The sequence below is a fragment of the Macaca fascicularis genome, chromosome 19 (genome assembly GCF_037993035.2).
Source record: "Macaca fascicularis isolate 582-1 chromosome 19, T2T-MFA8v1.1".
Lineage (NCBI taxonomy): Eukaryota > Metazoa > Chordata > Mammalia > Primates > Cercopithecidae > Macaca > Macaca fascicularis.
In genome coordinates, this window is record NC_088393.1 from 7678632 (window position 1) to 7705000 (window position 26369).

The 26369-nt window shown below is 45.8% G+C and overlaps 1 protein-coding gene across 2 annotated transcripts in view; it reads left to right on the plus strand.

Annotated features, from left to right (window-relative positions):
• The window catches only part of ADGRE1 (adhesion G protein-coupled receptor E1), a 49625-nt gene extending 26973 nt beyond the window's left edge, over window positions 1–22652 (plus strand). The window contains exons 10-19 of one of the 2 annotated variants that reach the window (XM_045379389.3): window positions 1428–1547; window positions 4776–4975; window positions 7261–7431; window positions 8830–9024; window positions 10545–10780; window positions 12645–12711; window positions 15529–15620; window positions 19273–19441; window positions 19557–19661; window positions 21932–22652. In XM_045379389.3, the coding sequence (XP_045235324.2) occupies window positions 1428–1547; window positions 4776–4975; window positions 7261–7431; window positions 8830–9024; window positions 10545–10780; window positions 12645–12711; window positions 15529–15620; window positions 19273–19441; window positions 19557–19661; window positions 21932–21937 (1361 nt within the window). In that variant the 3' untranslated portion in view covers window positions 21938–22652. The remainder of the gene's footprint in view (window positions 1–1427; window positions 1548–4775; window positions 4976–7260; window positions 7432–8829; window positions 9025–10544; window positions 10781–12644; window positions 12712–15528; window positions 15621–19272; window positions 19442–19556; window positions 19662–21931) is intronic. The other variant, XM_045379390.3, reaches the window with a different exon arrangement.
• Window positions 22653–26369: the final 3717 nt, after the last annotated feature.

Consider the following 26369-nt stretch of genomic DNA (forward strand, 5'->3'; position numbering starts at 1 on the left):
AAGAGCAAGTGCAGGAATACCTGGAGAATTCAAGGAACCATGAGGTGCCCAGTGTGACTGAAGTGGCATTGAAGATGGCGATAGCAGTAGGAGAAAGGAAGGGAGATAGAAATGTAGATAAACGTAGGGACTTGAGGTTTTTCTTTTTTTTCTTTCTTTTTTTTTTTTTTTTGAGACAGGATCCCACTCTGTCACCTAGGCTGGAGTGCAGTGGTGCAATCATAGCTCACTATAGTTTCACACTCCCAGGCTCAAGCGATCCTCCTGCCTCAGCCTCCTGAGTAGGTGGGAACTATAGGCGTGCACCACCATGTTTGTCTAGTTTTAAAAATTTTTGGTAGAAATGAGGTCTTGCTATGTTGCCCATGCTGGTCTTGAACTCCTGAGCTCAAGTAATCCTCCTGCTTGGCCTCCCAAAGTACTAGGATTACAGGCCTGAACCACTGTACCCAGCCAAGATTTTATTTGAAGTGAGATGAAAAGACATTGGAAAATTTGGGAACAGGTATGGTATTATCTGGCTTATATTTTACAAGGATTCTTCTGGTTCCATTATCTAGTTTATTTTCAGGAAGGGCCAGTGGGTTAGGTCCTGCAATGTGTTGCCATGATACAGACGAGAAATAGGAGGCATAGAGAGCTTAAGTCAATACTCAAATTTAGGCAGCTAGTGCTCCACAGAGCTGGACCTCCCAGTTACCACCATCTGACTGCAGAACCTGAGCTCTTGTGTACCATGCTAGGCTTGCCCCAATCCCTTACTATTTGTTTTGGTTTTAGAAAACACATGAAGCCGGGAGCAGTGGCTCACACCTGTAATCCCAGCACTTTGGGAGGCCGAGGCGGGCATATTACGAGGTCAGGAGATTGAGACCATCCTGGCTAACACGGTGAAACCCCGTCTCTACTAAAACTACAAAAAATTAGCTGGGCATGGTGGCGGGCGCCTGTAATCCCAGCTACTTGGGAGGCTGAGGCAGGAGAATGGCGTGAACCCGGGAGGCAGAGCTTGCAGTGAGACAAGATCGCGCCACTGCACTCTAGCCCGGGCAACAGAGCGAGACTCTGTCTCCAAAATAAAAACATCAACAAAACTAAAAAACAAAAACAAAACAAAAAACTTAGAGTAGAGAGAGGATCATGACTGTTGCCTTCCATCACTGTTGACTTTGACCCCATCTTTCCCTGATGCATCCCCTAGAATATGAGAGCTGGCTTCTAAGGCTCCACCTGGGTTACTCATTTGTTTGGTGCTATGGTTCTCCTATCATTCATTATGGGACTGAAGATCTTTCCTATCATGAATTGAACTTTCTATTCTTTTTCTCTGCTCGCCACGATGGATGTGTACTTTTTTTTGGACAGAAACCAAATTCAGGACTGACTTTCTGGGCGACCTCATAGGAACTCTCCCTTTTTCTTTTTAGACATTGAGAGCAAAGTTATCAACAAAGAATGCAGTGAAGAGAATGTGAACTTGAGCTTGGCAGCCAAGGGGGATAATATGAAGATCCGGTGTTCCACAATTGAGGAATCTGAATCCACAGGTACAGTTCCTCTCCTGAGAATGCAGGTTATGGTGTATTCCATTAATATGCATTTATTGATCCCTTTCAAGGTGCCAAGACCAGTGCCAGATGGTTGAGAACCAATGAGGGCAGAAATGGCCTATGCTCTCAGAGTTTTCCATCTGCTAGGGAATTCAAACATTAAATGACCTTGTAATAATGGAGTATTGAGACCTTTACTGGCCTGTATGATATGAACTGGTCACATTCAGCTGTTGAGCAGTTGAAATTTGATTAAGCCAGGTTGAGAACTACTGTAAACCTAAAATAAACATTGTATTTCAAAGGCTTGGTGCCCAAAAAGAAGGATTAAAACATCTCACTAGTCATTTTTTTGTATTTAAAATAATATAATAATAAAAAATATTTAAATTTTTAAAATATTTAAATTTTTAAAATATATATTTAAAATTTTAAAATATTTAAATTTTTAAAATATGTAATATTTAAAATTTTAAAATATGCAATATTTAAAATATATTTTTACATTTTAAAATATCATTTATATGTTGAAATGATAATATTTGGCTTATACTGAGTTAATATATTATTAAAATTAATTTTATCTTTTTTTAATTTAAAAAAATGTGTACTAGAAAATTTAAAATTACATATGTGGTTCATACTATATTTCTGTTGGACACTGCTAATCTATGTCAGGGATGGCAAACTTTTTCTGTAGAGGGTTCGTTAGTAACTATTTTAAGCATTGCAATTAATACAACCTCTATCATAACGACTTAACTACCATTATAGTGTAAAAGCATTCATAGACAATATGTATATGAATGTGCCTGCGCATGTTTCAATAAAACTTTATTTAAAAAAGTAGGTGACAGCCAGATTGGCCCATAGGCCACAGTTTTCCAGCCCCTGATCTGATCTATGCATATGATTAACACTGTGGTTAATACTTTCATGTAAAAGCACAGTGTGAAAAATGGAAGAGATATTTAAGCGAAGTCCTGTGGAATACGTAAAGAAAGTAGAAGAGAGTGTGTTACAGGAAGTGCAAGCTATGGCTCTGTGTTGAAAAAAAGCTTGGTATGATCATGGAACTAAAAGTAGAGTGGGCTGGAGCACCAGGAACGTGGGGGAGAGAGGGAAAAGAATTGAAGGTCACTGGGCGTGGCGGCTCACACCTGTAATCCCAACACCTTGGGAGGCCGAGTTAGAAAGAGAGAGACAGGGATATGTCCTATGCCGCTTCCTGTAGGGTCCAGCCCCACAGGGTTGGTGGGTTTTTCTCCCTGTGTGTGGAGACAAGAGATTGTAGGAATAAAGACACAAGACAAAGAGATAAAAGAAAAGACAGCTGAGCCCGGGGGACCACTACCACCAAGACGTGGAGACCGGTAGTGGCCCCGAATGCCAGGCTGAGCTGATATTTATTGGATACAAGACAAAGGGGCAGGGTTCGGAGTGTGAGCCATCTCCAATGATAGGTAAGATCACGTGGGTCACGTGTCCACTGGACAGGGGACCCTACCCTGCCTGGCAGCTGAGGCAGAGAGAAAGAGAGGAGAGAGAGAGAGAAACAGCTTACGCCATCATTTCTGCATATCAGAGACTTTTAGTACTTTCACTAATTTGCTACTGTTATCTAGAAGGCAGAACCAGGTGTACAGCATGGAACATGAAGGTGGACTAGGAGCATGACCACTGAAGCACAGCATCACAGGGAGACGGTCGGGCCTCCGGATAACATCAGTCAGGCCCTTCATAAGAGGTGGAGGAGTAGAGTCTTCTCTGAACTCCTCTGGGGAAAGGGAGACTCCCTTTCCCTGTCTTCCCTGTCTGCTAAGTAGCAGGTGTTTTTCCTTGACACTGACGCTACCGCTAGACCACGGTCCGCTTGGCAACGGGCATCTTCCCAGATGCTGGTGTTACTGCTAGACCAAGGAGCCCTCTGGTGGCCCTGCCTGGGCATAACAGAAGGCTCACACTCCTGTCTTCTGGTCACTTCTCACTATGTCCCCTCAGCCCCTATCTCTGTGTGGCCTGGTTTTTCCTAAGTTACAATTGTAGATCAAGGATTATTATAATATTGGAGTAAAGAGTCATTGCTACAGACTAATGATTAATGATAGTTATACATAATCATATCTATTATCTATATCTAGTATGACTATTCTTATTTTATATATTTTATTATACTGGAACAGCTCGTGCCCTCGATCTCTTGCCTTGGCACCTGGGTGGCTTGCTGTCCACAGCTTCCTGTCCCAACCAGACAGTACCATCCCCCAGGCTTCATCTGTCACTGCCAAGCTAATGAAGGGACCCCTTGGATGTCCCCCCCAGACGTCATAAATTGAGCACTTTCTCCCTCCTCCTCCTCCTCCTCTTCTTCTTCTTCCTCTTCTTCTTCTTCTTCTTTCTCCTCCTCCTCCTTCTTCTTCTCCTTCTTCTTTTTCTTTTTTTTTGAGATGGAGTCTTGCTCTGTTGTCCAGGCTGGAGTGCAATGGCATGTTTAGCTCATTGCAACCTCCACCTCCTGGATTCAAGTGATTCTCGTGCCTCAGCCACCTGAGTAGCTGGGACTACAGGCGCCCGCCACCACGCCCATCTAGTTTTTTTGTTTGTTTGTTTTGTTTTGTTTTTAGTAGAGACGGGGTTTCACCCTGTTGGCCAGGCTGGTCTTGAACTCCTGACCTCAAGTGATCCACTTGCCTTGGCCTACCAAAGTGCTAGGATTACAGGTGTGACCCACTCTGCCCAGCTGTGGAAGTTTTTCTTTTGTTTTGAGACGGAGTCTTGCTCTGTCACCAGGCTGGAGTGCAGTGGTGCGATCTTGGCTCACTGGTTCAAGGGATTCCCCTGCCTCAGCCTCCCAAGTAGCTGGAGCTACAAGCGCGCATCACTACGCCTGGCTAATTTTTTGTATTTTAGTAGAGACGGAGTTTCACTATGTTGGCCAGGATGGTCTGAATCTCCTGACTTTGTGATCCACCCGCCTCGGCCTCCCAAAGTGCTTGGATTATAGGTGTCAGCCACCGTGCCTGGCCGGAGTTTTATTTTTTAAACCTAGAAGCCCGCTGGTTATTTTAATCTCGGAGCAGCACAGTGAGGTGCATCTCTCTCTCTCTCTCGTGTGTGTGTGTGTGTGTGTGTGTGTGTGTGTGTGTGTGTGTGTGTGTGTTCGATCTTCTATAATAACTATTGAGCAAACGATTCCCTCTTTTTTTCATTTGGGGAAACCTGCAGGGACCACTGGTGTGGCTTTTGTCTCCTTTGTGGGCGTGGAGTCTGTTTTAAACGAACGCTTCTTCCAAGACCACCAGGCTCCCCTGACCACCTCGAAGATCAAGCTGAAGATGAATTCTCGAGTCGTTGGGGGCATCATGACTGGGGAGAAGAAAGATGGCTTCTCAGATCCAGTCATCTACACTCTGGAGAACATTCAGGTTTGTGAAGAGGTCTCTGCTGAGATTCCTGTCTACCTCTTGGGAACTCCTCGTCTCTCGATTTCCTTAACTCTCGTTTTTTATAGGAAGCTATTGTGGTCGGTAAGCTTCCACAATTTCTAGCAATTCAAGTCAATTAACAGAAGCCACCGCTAGAGGAATGAGGTCTCCCACTGTTACCAAACAGAACTAGGTCCATTTGCCCATGTGCAACAGAAAGTCAAACACTGAAGCACCGGGTTTTTGTAGAGAGAGAAGTTTATTGCAAGACTGCCAAGAAAGGACACAGGAGTCTGGCTCAAATCTGTCTACCCAAGCTGGGGGGGCTGGGGCAGGTTTTATAGTCAGTGGGTAATGAGCTGCGTTCTGATTGCATCTTACAATGAAGTGATGCAGGAAGGCGTGATCTGATTGGATGCTGCCATGGGGTGATGCCAGGGCTTGATCTGATTGGATCCTGGATCCTGCTATGTGGTTGTTGCTTCTTTTTTTATTATTATTATTATACTTTAAGTTTTAGGGTACATGTGCACAACATGCAGGTTTGTTACATATGTATATATGTGCCATGTTGGTGTACTGCACCCATTAACTCATCATTTACATTAGGTATATCTCCTAATGCTTTCACTCCCACCTCCCCCCACCCCACAACAGGACCCAGTGTGTGATGTTCCCCTTCCTGTGTCCAAGTGTTCTCATTGTTCAATTCCCACCTATGAGTGAGAACATGCAGTGTTTGGTTTTCTGTTCTTGCGATAGTTTGCTGAGAATGATGGTTTTCAGCTGCATCCATGTCCCTACAAGGGACATGATCTCATCCGTTTTTATGGCTGCATAGTATTCCATGGTGCATATGTGCCACATTTTCTTAATCCAGTCTGTCATCGATGGACATTTGGGTTGGTTCCAAGTCTTTGTTATTGTGAACAGTGCCGCAATAAACATATGTGTGCATGTGTCTTTATAGCAGCATGATTTGTAATCCTTTGGGTATATACCCAGTAATGGGATAACTGGGTCAAATGGTATTTCTAGTTCTAGATCCTTGAGGAATCACCACACTGTCTTCCACAATGGTTGAACTAGTTCACAGTTCAACTAGTTGAACTAGTTCACACTGCAACCCCTGCCTCCTCAGTTCAAGCCATTCTCCAGAGTAACTGGGATTACAGGTGCCCACCACCACGCCCAGCTAACCTTTTTGTATTTGGTGGAGACAGGGTTTCACCGTGTTGGTCAGGCTGGTCTTGAACACCTGACCTCAGGTGATCCACCCGCCTCAGCCTCTTAAAGTGCTGGGATTACAGGCATAAGCCACCATGCCCACCCTTCTAATATACATTCTTAAAGCATGTTGTTATTAAACTGTTACTAAAAATGTTTCTCTGTTTACTTGGCTTTTATATGTTTTTCCTCCCACTGCACTATGATCTCCTTGGGGGAAGAACTGTGTCTATTTTATTTACTAATGTCTCCTGTAAACAGCACAGATCAAGGCATGTGATAGGTATTCAATAAAAACATGTTGAACGAGGCTGGGTGTGGTGGCTCATGCCTCTAATCCCAACAGTTTGGGAGGCCTATGCAGGCGGATTACTTGAGGTCAGGAGTTCGAGACCAGCCTGGCCAATATGGAGAAACCCCATCTTTACTAAAAATACAAAAATTAGCTGGATATGGTGACACACGCCTGTAATCCCAGAACTTTGGGAGGCCCAAGGCAGGTGAATCACTTGACATCAGGAGTTCAATACTGGTCTGGCCAACATAGTAAAACCCCGTCTCTACTAAAAATACCAAAATTAGCCGAGCATGGTGGTGGGCACCTGTAATCCCAGCTACTTGGGAGGCTGAGGCAGAAGAATCACTTGAACCCTGAGGCGGAGGTTACAGTGAGCTGAGACTGCACCACTGCACTCCAGCCTGGGCGACACAGTGAGACTCAGTCACACACAGACACACAAAAAAACCACACATTGAATGAGTAAGTGAATAATGAGTGACTATGCAGAAGGCCTTATTATGGATTTGATGAAAGGAGGAGTTTTCTTCTAGCAACAGGAATGTAAGCTACCCCATCAGATTGGCCCTCATTGCATAATGAAATATCAGCATTTTCCCCCATTCCCTCAGAACGCACCCTGTGTGTTCCTGTTCCCAGTGACTCTTGAGGATGGTCACATTTAATCTATTTGATGGGGATCCTCAGGTGACCAGGTCCTTTGTTTTTTTTTTTTTTGTTTTTTTGGTTTTTTTTTAAATTTTGGGTTTTTTTTTTTTAGCCAAAGCAGGAGTTTGAGAGGCCCATCTGTGTTTCCTGGAGCACCGATGTGAAGGGTGGAAGATGGACATCCTTTGGCTGTGTGATCCTGGAAGCCTCTGAGATACATACCGTCTGCAGCTGTAATCGGATGGCGAATCTTGCTGTTATCATGGCTTCTGGGGAGCTCACGGTTAGTAATGATGATTTGTTCCCTGAGGCAGAGTATCTGCCTCCAAATCCAATGGGAAAATATTGATTAAACGTCTGTCGTGTGTCTCCCACGGGGTTGGGTGTTGTGGGACGGAGTCATGGGGACAGAAGGGGTAGGTGATACGCCGTCGCCCCTGCAGAACTTACAGTCTGGTTGGAAGGCCATGAAGCTCACGTATACAATGAGAAATAATGACCCTAAATAGGGCCAGGCACTGGAGCAATCACAGATCTTACTTAATGAGCACCTACAGCGTGCTGGGCTCTTTAAGTTAAGCCGTTTCAGACGCATTTCAGAGAATGGGCAAAGTGGCCCGTCTAGTCCTGAAGTTAGAAATTGGGGCAGGTGGAATTCAAATCTGGGGAAATCTCTTTCGACTAAAACATGCAAATGGGTCAAGAAGGAATGCTATAAGAATTCAGAGGTGTTGGCCGGGCGCGGTGGCTCATGCCTGTCAGCTCAGCACTTTGGGAGGCCAAGGTGGGTGCATCATGAGGTCAAGAGATCGAGACCATCCTGGTCAACATGGTGAAACCCCATGTCTACTAAGAATACACAAATCAGCTGGGCGTGGTGATGCATGCCTGTTGTCCCAGCTACTCCAGAGGCAGAGGCAGGAGAATCGCTTGAATCGCTTGAACCTGGGAGGCAGAGGTTGCAGTGAGCTGAGATGGCACCACCGCATTCCAGCCTGGCAACAGTGCGAGACTCTGTCTCACATGGAGCATTCCTGAATGTCTGCATTATCAGTTGGGATGCAGTACAGGAAGGAAAAAACACCGCAGGTATTTCAAGCAGAAAGGGATTTAATACAGGGAAGTGGGTGCTCACAAAAATCTCTGGGAGAGGATGGAGGAGTTGAAGTCAGGGGGCTGTCACTTCAATTTTGGCTTCAAGATCATCCCCCAATGCAGCTATAACTCAGAGGTCAGAAATTGCTGCGGTTGTTTTGCCACCCCACTCCACCATGAAATTGGGGACTGGACAGTGGAAATGTGGAATGAAGCTCACTCCTGTCTGCCAAAAGCTGGTATTTGCCTCCCTTCTGCATTCCGAGACATTCACAGATGTATCTCACTGGAGAACCTAAATTACATCCAGGACCTTAGTTCCCAAGGATTCTGGGAGATGTAGTTTGTGGACATCCAGTCCCAGTCATACCTGGAGTAGCACATAGGACAGGGCTGGGAATAGGTGCTGGTGGATGCCAGTTGATTGCAAAGGATAATGAAGGACAATATCTAGTTCACTGAGTGTTAGAGGGAGAAAAGGCCCCCAAGCTAATTTTGCCCGAGCCAGGGTTTTAGATAACTGTTCTTCCCACCTGGGGGAATTTTGATCCCATTCTCAGGCCAACTATGAATTCCTTCCTGACAGATGGACTTCTCCTTGTACGTCATTAGCCACGTGGGCATGATCATCTCCTTGGTGTGCCTCGTCTTGGCCATCGCCACCTTTTTGCTGTGTCAATCCATCCGAAATCACATCACCTACCTCCACCTGCACCTCTGCGTGTGTCTCCTCTTGGCCCAGATCCTCTTCCTCGCCGGTATAGACAAGACTGACAATCAGGTCTACATCGCTGGGGCTGTGTCCCTACCAAACCCCATCTTCTCCCCACCTGCCTCAGCTCATTCCTACCCAATCCCCTCTACCCCTGTTCCTACCTCAGGGCCTTTGCATAGGCTGTGCCCTCTGCCTGTAACACTCACTTCCCAGCTTCTCACCTGCTTGACTCCTTGTGACAGCTCTCAGTTCAAAATTACATCCCTGATCATGTTATGAATTGTAACGGTTCCTCCTATTACTTGTTTTTGTTTGTTTGTTTTTGATACTGAGTTTCACCCTTGTTGCCCAGGCTGGAGTGCAATGTGATCTTGGCTCACTGCAACCCCGTCCTCTGGGTTCAAGCAATTCTCCTGCCTCAGCCTCCTGAGTAGCTGGGAATACGGGCATGAGCCACTATGTCCTGCTAATTTTTTTGTATTTTTAGTAGAGACGGGGTTTCACCATTTTGGCCAGGCTAGTCCTGAACTCCTGACCTCAGGTGATCCACCCGCCTTGGCCTCCCAAAAAGTGCTGGGATTACAGGCTTGAACCACAACGCACAGCCCCTCCAATACTTTCTAAACCAGACGTGGCAATGTCTGGAGACATTTTTGGTTGTCACAACTGGAGGAGCGTGCTACTGGTATCTAGCGGGTAAAGGTTAGGGATGCTGCTAAGGATCTTGTAGTGCACAAGACAGCCTTCCATGACAGAGGATGATCCTGCAATAATGTTACAAATGTCGATAATGCTACAGCTTAGAATCTCCACTTCTCTTTTTATTTTCTCCTTCCTTCCTTCCTTCCTTCCTTCCTTCCTTCCTTCCTTCCTTCCTTCTTTCCTTCCTTCCTTCCTTCCTTTCCTTTGCTTTCTTTCTTTCTTTCTTTTTTTTTTTTTGAGACAGGGTCTTGCTGTGTCACTCAGGCTAGAGTGCAGTGGCTGAATCACACCTCATTACAGCCTCCCGGGCTCAAGCGATCCTCCCACCTCTGCCTCCCAAGTACCTGGGACCACAGGCCTGTGCCACCATGTCTGGCTAATTTTTGTATTTTTCGTATGGAGAGGGGGGTTTCGTCATGTTTCCCAGGCTGGTCTCAAACTCCTGGGCTCAAGCGATCTGCCTGCCTCAGCCTTCCAAAGTGCTGGGATTACAAGCGTGAGCCACCACACCCAGCCAATAAAGCTTTATTTACAAGGCAGGCAGTCAGCCTACGGGGTCTAGTTTGCTGAACCCGCGTATTCTCAACCATTCCCTAAAGTAGGGCGATCAACAGTCAGTTTTCCTAAAACTCTTCCTGTTTTAGAACTGAAAGTCATGCGTCTTGGGAAATCTCAGTTCCAGACAAACCAGGACCATGGGTCGCCTTACCAGGAAGTGGTGCTGCTTGTGGTCGAGAACCACCGCCCATCTCTATAAATGTTTGTGAGATGAATGAGTGAGCTAGGTTTGGGGAATTTCCAGCTGAGGAGTCTCTCTCTTCCTTTCTTCCTCTCGATTTCTCTCTGGGGTGGAGGACCCTGACATGCATGCTTCTCCCCTCCAGACGGGCTGCGCCATCATCGCGGGCTTCCTGCACTACCTTTTCCTTGCCTGCTTCTTCTGGATGCTGGTGGAGGCTGTGATGCTCTTCTTGATGGTCAGAAACCTGAAGGTGGTGAATTACTTCAGCTCTCGCAACATCAAGATGCTGCACATCTGTGCCTTTGGTTATGGGCTGCCGGTGCTGGTGGTGGTGATCTCCGCCAGTGTGCAGTCGCAGGGCTATGGAATGCATAATCGGTGAGTGACATCCTCTCTCTTCCTGAAGACCGTGCTGCCAAGGATCACAGTGATAATGACATGAGCAACAAGGAGAGTAACAACAGTAGCAGTAGTTGTGGCTACCATTTATCGAGCTCTTACATTATGTGCTATTGGTTTCAGGACCACCATGTACAGGAGCACAGGTTGTGCACTGCACAAATCCAGGGTCACTACTATTTGAGATTTATGTTCCAGGAGGAGAATATCTAGTTTACCTAACTTGATTATTTTCCTTTTCTTGTGTGTATGACATGGAAGGTGGGGGTGAAAGCGAGAGAGGAATACTTCTGCATGGTGGCGTGTGTCTGTAATTCCAGCTACTCGGGAGGCTGAAGCAGGAGAATTGCTTGAACCCGGGAGGCGGAGGTTGCAATGAGCTGAGATCGCGCCATTGCACTCCAGCCTGGGGAACAAGAGTGAGACTTTGTCTCAAAAAACTGGTGGGGGGAATATTGGGGTGCTGTTATTGAACGTGACGGAATGGCTGTTATGTAGTAAAAGCAGCTAATGTACACTAGAGACATAATAAAAAGAGGCAATCCTTTCTTCCTCCCTCCAACCCTCCCTCACTCCCTCCTTCCTCCCTTCTTCCTCTCTCCGTATCTCCCTCCCCTCTTCCCTCCCTCCTTCCTTCCTTCCTCCCTTCCCTCCTTCCCTTTCTTCCTTCCTTCCTTCCCTTCCCTCCCTCCTTCCCTTCCCTCCCTCTCTTCCTCCCTTCCTCCTTTCCCTTTCTTCCCTTCCTTCCCTTCCTCCCTTCCTCCCTCCCTCCTTTCCCTTTCTTCCCTTCCTTCCTTTCCTCCCTTCCTCCCTTCCTCCTTTCCTTCCCTTCCCTCCTCCCTCCCTCCTTCCCTCCTTCCTTCCCTTCCTTCTTATCCTTCCCTCCCTCCTTCCCTCCCTCCCTCCCTTCCTTCCTTTAAATAAACAATTATGAAATATCTTGTCTATGCTAGGCTTTGCTCTGAGTGCTGAGTATTCAGAAATGAACAAACACCCAAGGCCCAAATTCTCATGAAGCTCATAGTCTAGTAGTGGAAGACAATTTGCAATTACACAAGCAATTAAACAAGGTAACTTATGATAGCGATAGCTGCTATTTTAAAAATGTAGTGAGCTCTGCTAGATGGATACCAGGAGTAGAGATAGGATGCCCTATCTAAGGATAGTCAGGAGTGGCTTCTCAGAGGAGGTGACGTTTGAGCTGAGATTTATTTATTTATTTATTTGTTATATATTTATTTTGAGACAGAGTTTTGCTCATGTCGCCCAGGCTGGAGTGCAGTGGCGTGATCTCGGCTCACTGCAACCTCCACCTCCCGGGCTCAAGCGATTCTCCTGCCTCAGCCTCCCAAGTAGCTGGGATTATAGACACCCACCACCACGCCCAGCTAATTGTTGTATTTTTAGTAGAGATGGGGTTTCATCATGTTGTCCAGGCTGGTCTGAAACTCCTGACCTCAGGTGATCCACCTGCCTTGGCCTCCCAAAGTGCTGGGATTCCAGGCGTGAGCCGCCGCGCCCGGCCTGAGCTGAGATTTCAATGACCAGGTGTAGCAGTGGAGAGTTCTGCACAGAGGGAAACAGGATTAGGAAGTTGTGAATTGCGAAATGAGCTCAACCTCGGGCACCAGGTAAACATTTCAGGTACATTTGCCCAGGAAGAAGGTCTAAAAGAGGAAGCACGGTGGTCTAAAGGAAGCTGAACTGCAACTGGGACCATCCTGAGTGTCATCTGAGTCTCACCTCCCAGTGTTCTCCTCCACTAGGGCATTCGTTGGGGCAGGGTTAACTGTAAGGTCCGGACTCTGAGACGAGCACTGACTCCTCCTATTTCTCTCCGTAGCTGCTGGCTGAGTACAGAGACGGGGTTCATCTGGAGTTTCTTGGGGCCAGTTTGCACAGTCATAGCGGTAAGCAAATACGACAACAGCCTGGCGAAGTGTGTTCTGGAGGAGGAGCAAGGAGACCTGCGAGATCTGGAATTTCCAGGGATGTGTGCAGCTGAGAGGGTCACTTATTCCCATCAGGAGTTCTCCTTTCCAGGCTGAGCGCAGTGGCTCACGCCTGTAATCCCAGCACTTTGGGAGACTGAGGCGGGTGGATCACCTGAGGTCAGGAGTTTGAGACCAGTCTGGCCAACGTGGCAAAACCCCGTCTCTACTAAAAATACAAAAAATTAGCCGGGTGTGGTGGTGAGCACCTGTAATCCCAGCTACTCAGGAGGCTGAGGCAGGAGAATTGCTTGAATCCAGGAGACACGGAGGTTGCAGTGAGCCGAGATCATGCCACTGCACTCCAGCCTGGGTGACAGAGCGAGACTCCATCTAAAAAAAGAAAAAACAATGGCAGCTCCTTCTTCCCTTTTGTTTGTAAACCATGTGGACAGTAAGGAGAAGACAACATGTTGCCAGCCAAGTAAAGGCCCCATTTGCATAATAAAAGATCAGGGTGGGTGGCCAGCTTCCTCGTGCTCTATGTAAATGTCACACTGGGTCCAACCAATCTTTGGGCCCTATGTAAATCAGACACCGCCCCCTCAAGCCAATCAATAAAATCCGGTACACTTTGCTGTGGGCCGGAAGTCCCACTCAGGAGGCCCTCTCTCTTGCGAGACACAGAGATCTAGTCTCCTTTCTCTTTCTTTTGCCTATTAAACTTCTGCTCTTAAACTCACTCCTCGTGGGTGCCAGTGTCCTTGATTTCCTTAGCATGAGGCAATGAACCTCCAGTATTATTACCCCCAGACAACAACTCCACCTCAGAGAGACTCATGGACCCGTACACAAGATGGATACAATTATGGTCCCTCCTAGGGGCATTTGCCTTTCAGAAGGAAAAACAAAATTCGCGAATCAAAGAAATTACTCTAGGACTTAAAAATCTCAAGAATGAAATATTGAAAAGGAGAACTCATTTTTTTTTTTTTGAGACTGAGTTTCACTCTTGTTGCCTAGGCTGGAGTGCAATGGTGCCATCTCAGCTCACCAAAACCTCTGCCCCCCCTGGTTCAAGCAATTCTTTCCTGTCTCAGCCTCCTGGGTAGCTGGGATTACAGGCGAGCACCACCACGCCCAGCTAATTTTGTATTTTTAGTAGAGATGGGGTTTGTCCATGTTGGTAGGCTCACTGCAACCTCTGCCTCCTGGTTTCAAGCTATTATTCCGCCTCAGCCTCCTGGGTAGCTGGGATTACAGGCGCGTACCACCACACCCGGCTAATTTTATATTTTTAATAGAGATGGGTTTTCACCATGTTGGCCAAGCTGGTCTCAAACTCCTGACCTCAGGTAGTTTGCCTGCCTTGGCCTCCCCAAGTGCTGGGATTACAGGCACGTGCCACTATGACCAGCTAATTTTTGTATTTTTAGTAGAGATGGGGTTTCACCACCTTGCGAGGCTCTCTACTAAAAAATACAAAAAAATTAGCCAGGTGTGGTGGCAGGCACTGATGGTCCCAGCTACTCAGGAGGCTGAGGCAGGAGAATCGTTTGGACCCGGGAGCGGGAGGTTGCAGTGAGCCGAGATAACACCACTGCACTACAGCCTGGGTGACAGAGTGAGACTGTCTCAAAAAAAAAAAAAAAGAACCCCAGTCATATTTCAGTCATATTAGATTAGGGTCTGCCCTAATGAGTTCATCTTAACTTGATTATTTCTGTAAAGATTCTATGTCCAAATAAGGGCATATCCTGAGATCTTGGGACTTAGGGGTTCAACACACCTTTTTCTGGAGACACAATTCAACTAAAACTAGGTACGACCAACCTGAAACAATTTTAAATAAATGCCTCATCTAACAGCTTCCTAGACTATGAAGGTAGTGTAAAATTGGACTCCCAATCCATGGAAGGCCAGAGCTGGGGTTCTTTTCTCTCCCCTCCTCCTTCTCCTCCTCTTTGTCCTCCTCTTCCTCATCTTCCTCCTCCTCCTCCTTGTCCTCATCCTTTTCTTTTTCTTTTTCTTTTTTTTTTGAGGCAGGGTCTTACTCTGTTGCCCAGGCTGGAGTGCAGTGGTACAATCATGATTCACTGCAGCCTCAACCTTTCGGGCTCAATCGATCCTCCTGCCTCAGCCTCCCAAGTAGCTGGAACTACAGGTGCATGCCACCATGTGGCCCAGGCTGGTCTTGAACTCCTGGGCTCAAGCCATCCTCCCACCTCAGCCTCCCAAAGTGCTGGGATTACAGGTGTGAGCCTTGGCAGCCGGCCTCATCCTCTTCCTTACCCCTCTCTTCCTCTGCTTCCCCTACTCTGTCTCTCTCCTCTCTTTTCTTTTCTCTTTGTTCTTCACTAAGATCCAAAGCCTAGACAGAACAGTTACCTTGTTTCCTCTGTTGGCCAGAATTTTCTTTTGTTTTCTTTTCTTTTTTTCTTTTTTGAGATGGAATCTCACTCTGTTGCCTAGGCTAGCACAGTCCCAGCTCACTGCAAGCTCTGCTGCCCGGATTCACGCCATTCTCCTGCCTCAGCCTCCCGAGTAGCTGGGACTACAGGCCTGTGCCTCCATGCCTGGCTAACTTTTTGTATTTTTAGTGGAGATGGGGTTTCACTGTGTTCGCCAGGATGGTCTTGATCTCCCGACATCGTGATCCGTCCGCCTCGGCCTCCCAAAGTGCTGGGATTACATATGTGAGCCACCACGCCCAGTCCAGAGTTCTCCTTTTATAGGTGTTCTGGCCGTTGTCCATTTGTATATCCAGCCTCTCCATCCTTCTGCTTGACTTTGCAGATCAACTCCATCCTCCTGACCTGGACCTTGTGGATCCTGAGGCAGCGGCTTTCCAGTGTCAATGCCGAAGTCTCAACACTAAAAGACACCAGGTACAGCCCTCTTTCATCTCTCCTCCTCTTTTAATTTCCTCTTCCTTCTTCCCAGAAAAGTTCTTTGAGCACTTTTTGTGTGCTGGGTCCTATGCCCGAGACAGAGGTGATGAGGTCTGTTTAGCATATCACACCACCTAGATCTGGAGGCTTAAAGTCCAGCTCCCCGTCTCTACTAAAAATACAAAAAAAAAAATTAGCTGGGCATGGTGGCAGGTGCCTGTAGTTCCAGCTACTCGGGAGGCTGAGGCAGGAGAATGGCGTGAACCCGGGAGGCAGAGCTTGCAGTGAGCCGAGATGGTGCTACTGCACTCCAGCCTGGGCGACAGAGCAAGACTCCGTCTCAGAAGAAAAAAAAAAATTCCAGGCCGGGCGCGGTGGCTCAAGCCTGTAATCCCAGCACTTTGGGAGGCCGAGACGGGTGGATCACGAGGTCAGGAGATCGAGACCATCCTGGCGAACACCGTGAAACCCCGTCTCTACTAAAAAATACAAAAAACTAGCCGGGCGAGGTGGCGGGCGCCTGTAGTCCCAGCTACTCGGGAGGCTGAGGCAGGAGAATGGCGTGAACCCGGGAGGCGGAGCTTGCAGCGAGCTGAGATCCGGCCACTGCACTCCAGCCCGGGCTACAGAGCGAGACTCCGCCTCAAAAAAAAAAAAAAAAAAAAAAAAAAAAAAAAAAAAAAATTCCAGCTCAACTATTTACGAGCTGTGTGACCTCAGGCAAGTTACATAACCTCTCAGAAGCCCATTTGCCTCATCTACAGAATGGGGATATTAATATTGCTTATTTTAGGTGCCTTACAAAGCATTTAGCACAGTTACTAGGAACAGTGGGTGTTTCATATATTACAACTATTAATAAACTTTCTAATTTTTCCCTGTGCATGCTTATATGTGCATATTTACAAGAAACTGAATCATAGTATTTGGTTTTTTATGTTTTTTTTTCTCTCAAGAATGTCCTGGCGATTTCTGACTTAGTTAGATATTATTCTACAATATGATTTTCTTGCACAGCATTTCGGTGTAAATTTGTAGCACATTGTATTGAAGTCATACCATATTCATGGACACTTAATTTGCTTCTGTGTGTTATCAGTTTTGTTTTGTTCTCTGTATAAACAATACCGCTTTGAGCACCCTTGTAGGTAAATCCTTCCACACCGTGGTTATTTAATTACAACACAAAACATGAAACTACATAAATCCAACTGCCTAAAGGGTAGGTTGGATTGTAATGCTTCTAGTATGTGCGTCATAAATTGATTTTCAGAAAATTTGTTTCCAATGATGAGACTATACCTATTTACTTGCAATATTGTCAACACTGGAGTGTATTGTTTTTGATGCATTTTGTGCTGATTTAATGTGTGAAATATTCTATTTCATTATTTTTGTTACACATATTTTATATTAGGGATTTGGGACTTCTTAAGTATTTTTATAGATCAGTTGTGTTTCCTAACTTCCTTACTCAACTACTGTTCATTTCAAGAAACTTCAGCAACCATCGTCTAGGTTTTATTGTCAGTAACCTAATAACATTCTTTGTGTCTTTTTTCTTCTGTATCCAATCCCTTATCCATTTTAAATATGTTTGAAAAGTTAGTACAAAAGTCAAAAAGGAGGCCAGGCATGGTGGCTCACGCCTGTAATCCCAGCACTTTGGGAGGCTGAGGCCGGCGGATCATGAGGTCAGGAGATCAAGACCATCGTGGCTAACATGGTGAAACCCCGTCTCTACTAAAAATACAAAAAATCAGCTGGGTATGGTGGCAGGCACTTGTAGTCCCAGCTACTCGGGAGACTGAGGCAGGAGAATGGCGTGAACCCATGAGGCGGAGACTGCAGTGAGCAGAGATCACGTCACTGCACTCCAGCCTGAGCGACAGAGCGAGAATCTGTCTCAAAAAAAGAAAAAAAAAGGCAAAAAGGTAAAACAAAGTTACTACATACACATGGCAGAAAATTTAAGCAATAAATTTCACATCAGATGAAATTCACTATTTTAACCATTTTAAAGCATGTAATTCAGTGGCTTTTAGTACATTCACGGTGTTGTGCCCTGACCACCACTATCTAGTGATCTAGTGGCGGATCCTTTTTTTTTTTTTTTTTTTTTTTTTTTTTTAAGAAAGAATCTCACTCTTACCCAGGCTAGAGGGCAGTGGCATGGTCCTGGCTCATTGCAACCTCTGCCTCCCAGGTTCAAGCGATTCTCCTGCCTTAGCCTCCTGAGTAGCTGGGATTACAGGCATCTGCACCTGGACTTTTTTTTTTTTTTTTTTTAACTTGCAAGATTCATCCATGTTCGGTCATATTCCAATACGTCATTCCGTTTCACGGCTGAATAAGATTCCATTAAATAAATATACCACATTTTGTGTGTCCATTGTTGGATACTTGCATTGCTTCCACTGGAGGGAGAGGAGACTGGGAAACAATCAGTATGGGGTTTCTTTAGGAGCTGATAAAAATGCCTTGCTATGGCCGGGTGCAGTGGCTCACGCCTGTAATCCCAGCACTTTGGGAGGCCAAGGTGGGTGGATCATGAGGTCAGGAGTTTGAGACCAACCTGGCCAAGATGGTGAAACTCCGTCTCTACTAAAAATACAAAAATTAGCCAGGTGTGGTGGTGGGTGCCTGTAATCTTAGCTACTTGGGAGGCTGAGGCAGGAGAATTGTTTGAACCTGGGAGACGGAGGTTGCAGTGAGCCAAGATCATGCCACTGCACTGCAGCCTGGGCGACAGAGGGAGATTCTATCTTTAAAAAAAAAAAAAAAAAAAGCCTTGGTACTATATAGTGGTGATGGTTGCACAACACTGGGATAAAATGGTGAATTTTATGTTAGGTGAATTTGACCTAAATAAAAAGAAAGGCATCACAGTATTTCATACTATGATTTCATCACTCATTTAACATGTCCCGATTTTTTGGACCCATGGGTTTTTCTACCCTTTTATTACTACAAATGAAAATTCACCAAATCCACGTGTGCATAGTGTCCATGTATATTGAAGGCTTATTGCATTTTTTTTTTTTTTGAAATGGAGTTTCACTCTTGTCACCCAGGCTGGAGTACAATGGCATGATCTCGGCTCACTGCCACTTCCACCTCCTGGGTTCAAGTGATTCTCCTGCCTCAGCCTCCCAAGTAGTTGGGATTACAGGCATCCGCCACCATGCCCAGCTAATTTTTGTATTTTTAGTAGAGATTAGTTTTTACCATGTGAGCCAGGGTGGTCTTGAACTCCTGTCCTCAGGTGATCCACCAGCCTCGGCCTCCCAAAGTGCTGGGATTACAGGCACCCACCACCACGCCCAGCTAACTTTTGTATTTTTAGTAGAGACGGGTTTCACCATGTTGGCCAGGCTGGTCTCAAATTTCTGTCCTCAGGTGACCCGCCCACCTTGGCCTCCCAAAGTGCTGGGATTACAGGCTTGAGCCACTGCACCCAGCCTGATCGTGTTTTAAATGTCTATAGGATTTGATTTTCCCACACCTAAGCTTGGAGACCCCACCCTACATTTGTCCCCACCCAGGTGGCAAATTGCACAGTGGCCACCTCAGACCATTCCTGGAAGCGTGGCCTACAAGGACAATAGCCACCTCCCAGAGCCTTACACGCTGTACATCTCCTCCCCAGGTTACTGACCTTCAAGGCCTTTGCCCAGCTCTTCATCCTGGGCTGCTCCTGGGTGCTGGGCATTTTTCAGATTGGACCTGTGGCAGGTGTCATGGCCTACCTATTCACCATCATCAACAGCCTGCAGGGGGCCTTCATCTTCCTCATCCACTGTCTGCTTAACCGCCAGGTATGTAGCTGCTGCCCTCCCCATCCCCTCTCCCCACCCCACCCCCAGCATCCCTCCACCCAACATCCCTGTCCCTGGACCATTTCCCTGCATCTGGATGTGCCTCCTTCTCCAGGTACGAGAAGAATACAAGAGGTGGATCACTGGGAAGATGAAGCCCAGCTCCCAGTCCCAGACTTCAAGCATCTTGCTGTCCTCCATGCCATCTACTTCCAAGACGGTGAGAGACTGCATGCTCCCTGCGGGTGCTGGTCAAGGGAGGTGCCGGCCACTTGGTGACACTCAGCTCTGCCACGTGTTGGGTACTGAATGGGAGCTGAGGGTGCTCACCCTAGTTAGCTCATGGATGAAGTGTGGAGTTGAAGACTGGGGATTTTTATGTATATATCAGCAGACACACACACATTATCTATCTGTCTATCATCTATCTATCTATCATCTATCTATCGATCTATCATCTATCTATCATCTGTCATCTATCTGTCTATCTATCATCTATCTATCATCTATCATCCATCTATCTATCATCTATCATCTCTCTATCATCTATGTATCTATCATCTATCTATCATCTATCATCTACCTATCTATCATCTATCATCTATCTATCATCTATCTATCTATCATCCCTCTATCATCTATCGATTTAAATAAAATTTCAAGAATAAGACATATATAATTTATAACAGAAGATTTACATAGATGCATTTGTATACAAATTATGTAACATATTAAACATAATACATATTTTATATATTATGTTTATAAAGTAAATTTATATACATTTATTATGTACATATAATGTATAATATATACATATAAATGTAAGATGTAAGTTTAAATATAGATATCGGCTGGGCATGGTGGCTCACGCCTGTCATCCCAGCACTTTGGGAGGCCAAGGTGGGCAGATTACCTGAGGTCAGGAGTTCGAGACCAGCCTGGCCAACATGGTGAAAACCCGTCTCTATTAAAAATACAAAATTAGCCAGGCGTGGTGGCAGGCGCCTGTAATCCCAGCTGCTCGTGAGGCCGAGGCAGGAGAACGGCTTGAACCCAGGAGGTGGAGGTTGCAGGGAGCAGAGATTGCGCCATTGCACTCCAGCCCGGGCAAAAAGAGTGAAACTCCGTCTCAAAAAAAAATTAATTAAATAAATATAGATATCTTCACATATATATTTATATAGAGAAATTTTTATGTATTATGGATAGCGTATTTATATATGCAGATTTTCAGGAGTATCGAAATATTACAATGAATATGCAAATGGAGGCAAAGTTGATTTTCCCACTAGAATGTCTTATTTTTTTTCAACGATGTTTTCCATGCCCCTGAAATGCTGTCTAGCACACAGTAAGTTCTTGGTGAATATTTCCTGAGTAAATAATAATTCAATAGCTTAGTTTCCTCACTGATAAAATGGGGATAATGGTAATCCTTACCTTGGAATGTTATACTAAATAGTAGATGAACTGGTATGCAACGGGGTTGCAAGAGTGCCTAGGACGTAGCAGGATCTCAGTGTTAAGCCTTGCAAAAGTCCAGTGAGGTAGGTATCATTGGTCTGTTTTCATTCTGAGGAAACTGAATGTCATCGAGGTTAAGTTTGGTGATTTCAGAATGAGCCACAGGAATCACCCACTGTAAAAATTGTCCAAATCACAGATGACGTATTCTCTTGGCAATAAGTTTTTAAGCATAATAAGGTTTACTATAGTTTTAATGAAAAAGTATAGGTATAGAACATTTTAGAAAACGGTTGTATGCATTGAAAACAAATAAAATTAAAATGTCCCATTATGCCACCACATAAAGATCCCAGTGAGTCATATTTTTGGATGCAAGCACCTTAGATCCAGTGGCTTAATTAAATAGGGAATGATTTTCCTTGCAAGAAGAGAAGTCCAGAGTTAGGTGTTGGTAATATTGCTGGTGTTGCTGGTTCTATGCTTAGTGGTGTTGTAAAAGCTGTAAATTAAGAATCTAGGTTTTCCCGTTTTCCATTCCACCATCAGCATGTTGACATTTTATTGTATTTTCATGGTTGCAATACGGTTGCCACAGCTCCAGACATCATGACTATGTTCCAGTCAAGAAGAAGAGGGATGGGCGGGACCAGAAAGCCCTTCTTTCATGTCTCTAACAGTAAAGAAAAACTCAGAAAATGCCCAGTAGATTTCCCTTTACCTGGTTGGTCAGAAGTGTATCATGTGACCACTCATATGGGCAAAAAAATCCCAACCAACAGCTGTTTGACTTTCTGAAGTCCAACATGGGCACTATCAATGCTGAGGAGGTGGAGAATGGCTTTTGGGTTTTCCAGCTGTGCCTGTCACACTAGGGACAATCACATTTATCATTTTAATGTGTATCCTTCTAGTCTTTGTTACTGTATTTTTAATACTCCTGCCCCTGTAGACATGACCCTTGGAATCACGTTTGCATTAATCCCGCTGCAGACTCTGAAGAAATTCTTTTCTCTCTCACAGGGTTAAAGCCCTTTCTTGCTTTCAAATATGCTATGGAGCAACAGTTGAGGACAGTAGTTTCCTGCAGGAGCCTACCCTGAAATCTTCTCTTCGCAGCTTGACATGGAAATGAGGATCCCACCAGCCCCAGAACTCTCTGGGGAAGAATGTTCGGGGCCGTCTTCCCAGGGTTGTATGCACTGATGAGAATCAGGGGTTTCTGCTCCAAATGATCATTTTATCTTCTGTGCTCTGCAACTCCTTGAGTTCCAGAGTTTTTGAGAACAGACTCCAATTCAATGGCATGACCAAGAACATCTGGCGACCGTTTTGTTTTCTCCCACCCTTGTTGGTGCATGGTTCTAAGCGTGCCCCACTAGCGCCTATCACACGCCGGACGCAGAGGACCTCTCAATAAATTATTTGTCGGCCGGGCGCGGTGGCTCACGCCTATAATCCCAGCGCTTTGGGAGGCCGAGGCGGGTGGATCACAAGGTCAGGAGATCGAGACCATCCTGGCTAACACGGTGAAACCGTGTCTCTACTAAAAAATAGAAAAATTAGCCGGGCATGGTGGCGGCGCCTGTAGTCCCAGCTACTCGGGAGGCTGAGGCAGGAGAATGGCGTGAACCCGGGAGGTGGAGCTTGCAGTCAGCCAAGATCGCGCCACCGCACTCCAGCCTGGGTGACAGAGCGAGACTCCGTCTCAAAAACAAAATAAGAATAAAAATAAAAAATAAATGATTTGTTGCCTGTCTGACTGATTTACCCTACGACAAAGACTCTTCGTGATTTTAAAGAAATGGTCAGTAAAACTGTAATGAGAGTCCCAGGGAACCAAGATGGTGCATAGACAGATAAGCTACTTTGGCACAAACATTTAAAAAGAATTATGTTGGTAAGTAGGGGGACATTTGATGTAGCAGAACTCTAACGCTTCCTGGAGGGTTGAAGCACTTGATGACAACACCCTTTGGAAAGTGCTTTGGTTTTCTGGGGTCCTTCAGGTAACCAAGACCTCCCTTTTTTCTAGAAACTATCTAATGACTTGGCTAGGATTTAGGATTTGCTCTGTCACAGTTATCTCTACCCATCCTTAATTTTTTTTTTTTTTTGACAAGAGTCTCACTCTGTTGCCCAGGCCAGAGTGCAGTGGCATGATCTTGGCTCACTGCAACCTGTGCCTCCCGGATGCAAACGATTCTCCTGCCTCAGCCTCCTGAGCATCTGGGATCACAGGCAACTACCACCACACCTGGCTAATTTTTGTGTTTTTAGTAGAGACGGGGTTTCATCATGTTGACCAGGCTGGTCTTGAACTCCTGACCTCAGGTGATCTGCCCACCTCGGCCTCCCAAAGTGCTGGGATTACAGGCATGAGCCACTGCACCCAGCCAATTATTATTATTATTTAGTGACAGATCTCACTCTTTCACCCAGGCTGCAGTGCAGTCGGCACAGTCATAGCTCACTATGCTTCAAACTCCTGCACTCAAGTGATCCTTCCACCTCAGCCTAGTAGCTGGAGCTACAGGTGCCCACTACTATGCCTGGCTAATTTTTCAAAAAAATTTTATAGAAATGGGATCGAGGGGTGGTCTCACTATGTTACCCAGGCTCTCCTCGAACTCCTGAACTCAAGCAGTCCTCCTGCTTCAGCCTCTTAAAATGCTGGGATTACAGGCATGAGCCACTGCACCTAGCCCCAAATATTTTAAAACTTCTTTTTTTGAAGGTCTTCATGGTAATCTGGGGTGTTCATGTGTCATAAAGTATTTAATCCCAGTTTGTATCATTTCTAAATTTTCAGCACTATAAACAACACTGTAATGAATATCTTTGAGCTAAAATTTTAACACTCTACTATGTAAGTGCCTTTAAAATTAGCAGTAGGTTATAAGTGGGAAGAAATTTATATGTTCCCCTTAGTGTTTGATTAAAACAAACATTTTTCACTGTACAAAGGCTGCCAAAACTTTCCCAAACTGTAAAAAATAAACCATTACAGGCCGGGCATGGTGGTTCATGCCTGTAATCCTAGCACTTTGGGAGGCTGAGGTGGGTGAATGACTTGAGCCCAGGAGTTCAAGATCAGCCTGGGCAACATGGCAAAACCCCGTCTCTACCCAAAATACAAACATTAGCCAGTCTCATAACTGGTCTCTAAATAAATAAATAGATAAAAATTTAAAATAAAATAAATTTAAAAGCAGCCATTAGAAATATAGTAATTTGGATGGGCACGGTGGCTCACGCCTGTAATTCCAGCACTTCAGGAGGCCGAGGCAGGAAGATCACCAGGTCAGGAGATCGAGACCATCCTGGCTAACACGGTGAAACCCCGTCTCTACTAAAAATACAAAAAATTAGCCGGGCGTGGTAGCGGGCACCTATAGTCCCAGCTACTCGGGAGGCTGAGGTAGGAGAATGGCATGAACCCAGGAGGCAGAGCTTGCAGTGAGCCGAGACCGCACCACTGCACTCCAGCCTGTGTGACAGAGCGAGACCCTGTCTCAAAAAAAAAAAAAAAAAAAAATATATATATATATATATATACACACACACACACACACACACGTATATACATATATATATATATATGTATATATATGGAGCATGAGTCATACCTCAGAGTTGGTCTCACTTTGAGTCAAGGGCCCCAGCCTTGTTTATGCCTGTGTCAGTCAATTATTGGCTACGTTGCCCCGACAATGGTAGGGCCGTGTGTCACCTCCCAGATGGAGCACTTCCTGTTCAGCTGAAGCCAACTTCCTGGAGAAGGGGATGGGGGCTGAAAGGAAATTAGGAAGCGGCTACTCTGTAGCCCAGGCTGCAGTGCAGTGGCACGATCTTGGCTCACTGCAGCCTCTGCCTCCTGGGTTCAGGCAATCCTCCCACCTCAGCCTCCTGAATAGCTGGGATTACAAACGTGAGCCACTGCACCCAGCTAATTTTTTTTGTATTTTTAGTAGAGACGGGATTTCACCATGTTGGCCAGGCTGGCCTCGAACTCCTGGTCTCAAGTGATCTACCCACCTCAGTCTCCCAAAGTGCTAGGATTACAGGTGTAAGGCACCGCACTCCCCCTCTGGAAGCATTTTTGATTGTCATGACTGGTGGGGAAGTGTCACTGGCACCTACTGAATACAGGCCAAGCTGCTTCTAAACACCCTACAATGCAAAGAATGACCCCTTACAAATAAGAAATTATCAGCCGGCATGATGGCTCACACCTGTAATCCCAGCACTTTGGGAGGCTGAGGCAGGCAGATCACAAGGTCAAGAGATTGAGACCATCCTGGCCAACATGGTAAAACCCTGTCTCTACTAAAAATACAAAAATTAGCCAGGCATGGTGGCGTGCGCCTGTAGTCCCAGCTATTCAGCAGGAGGCTGAGGCACGAGAATCGCTTGGGAGGCGGAGGTTGCAGTGAGCCAAGATTGTGCCACTGTACTCTAGCTTGGGCAACAGACCAAGACTCTAACTCAAATAAATAAATACATAAATATTCAGCCCAAAATATCAATAGTGCAGAATTTGAGATATAATGATTAGGTGGAGGCCAAGAATATTTAATGTATCATCTCTGCCATCTTGCCTTCACAAATTTTATAATTGAGGGAGGCATGATTTACAAACACACACAACATCATTTGTGAAACAGCACACCACGTGGAGGGGTAAGTCATGTCGTACAGGCCTGAATAAATTGAGTTTAAAAGATGAATTTATTTGGCCAGGCGCAGTGGCTCACACCTGTAATCCCAGCACTTTAGGAGGCTGACAGGCTGACGTGGGTGGATCACGAGGTCAGGAGTTCAAGACCAACCTGGCCAACATGGTGAAACTCTGTCTCTACTAAAAATAGAAAAATTAGCTGGGCATGCTGGCACATGCCTGTAGTCCCAGATACTCTGGAGGCTGAGGCAGGAGAATTGCTTGAACCTGGAAGGCGTACGTTGCAGTGAGCCGAGATGGTGTCATTGCACTCCAGCCTAGCCACACAGCAAGACTCCATCTCAAAAAAGAAAAAAGAAAAAAGAAAAAAAGATGGATTTATTTGAAAGCCTGAATAAGAAATTGATTTTGAAGGAAGCAGAAGCCGGACTGGCTCTTAAAAAGAGTGGAAAAGAATGGGAGAGGCAGGAAAGAAAGGAGCCTACCGGGCACGGTGGCTCACGCCTGTAATCTCAGCACTTTGAGAGGCTGAGGCAGGTGGATCACCTCAGGTCAGGAGTTCGAGATCAGCCTGGCCAACATGGAGAAACTCCATCTCTACTAAAAATATAAAATTAGCTGGGCGGGCATGGTGGTGTATGCCTGTAATCCAAGGTACTCGGGAGGCTGAGGCAGGAGAATCACTTGAACCTGGGAGGCATAGGTTGCGGTGAGCCGAGATTGCGCCATTGCACTCCAGCCTGGGCAACATGAGTGAAACTCCACAAAAACAAAACAAAA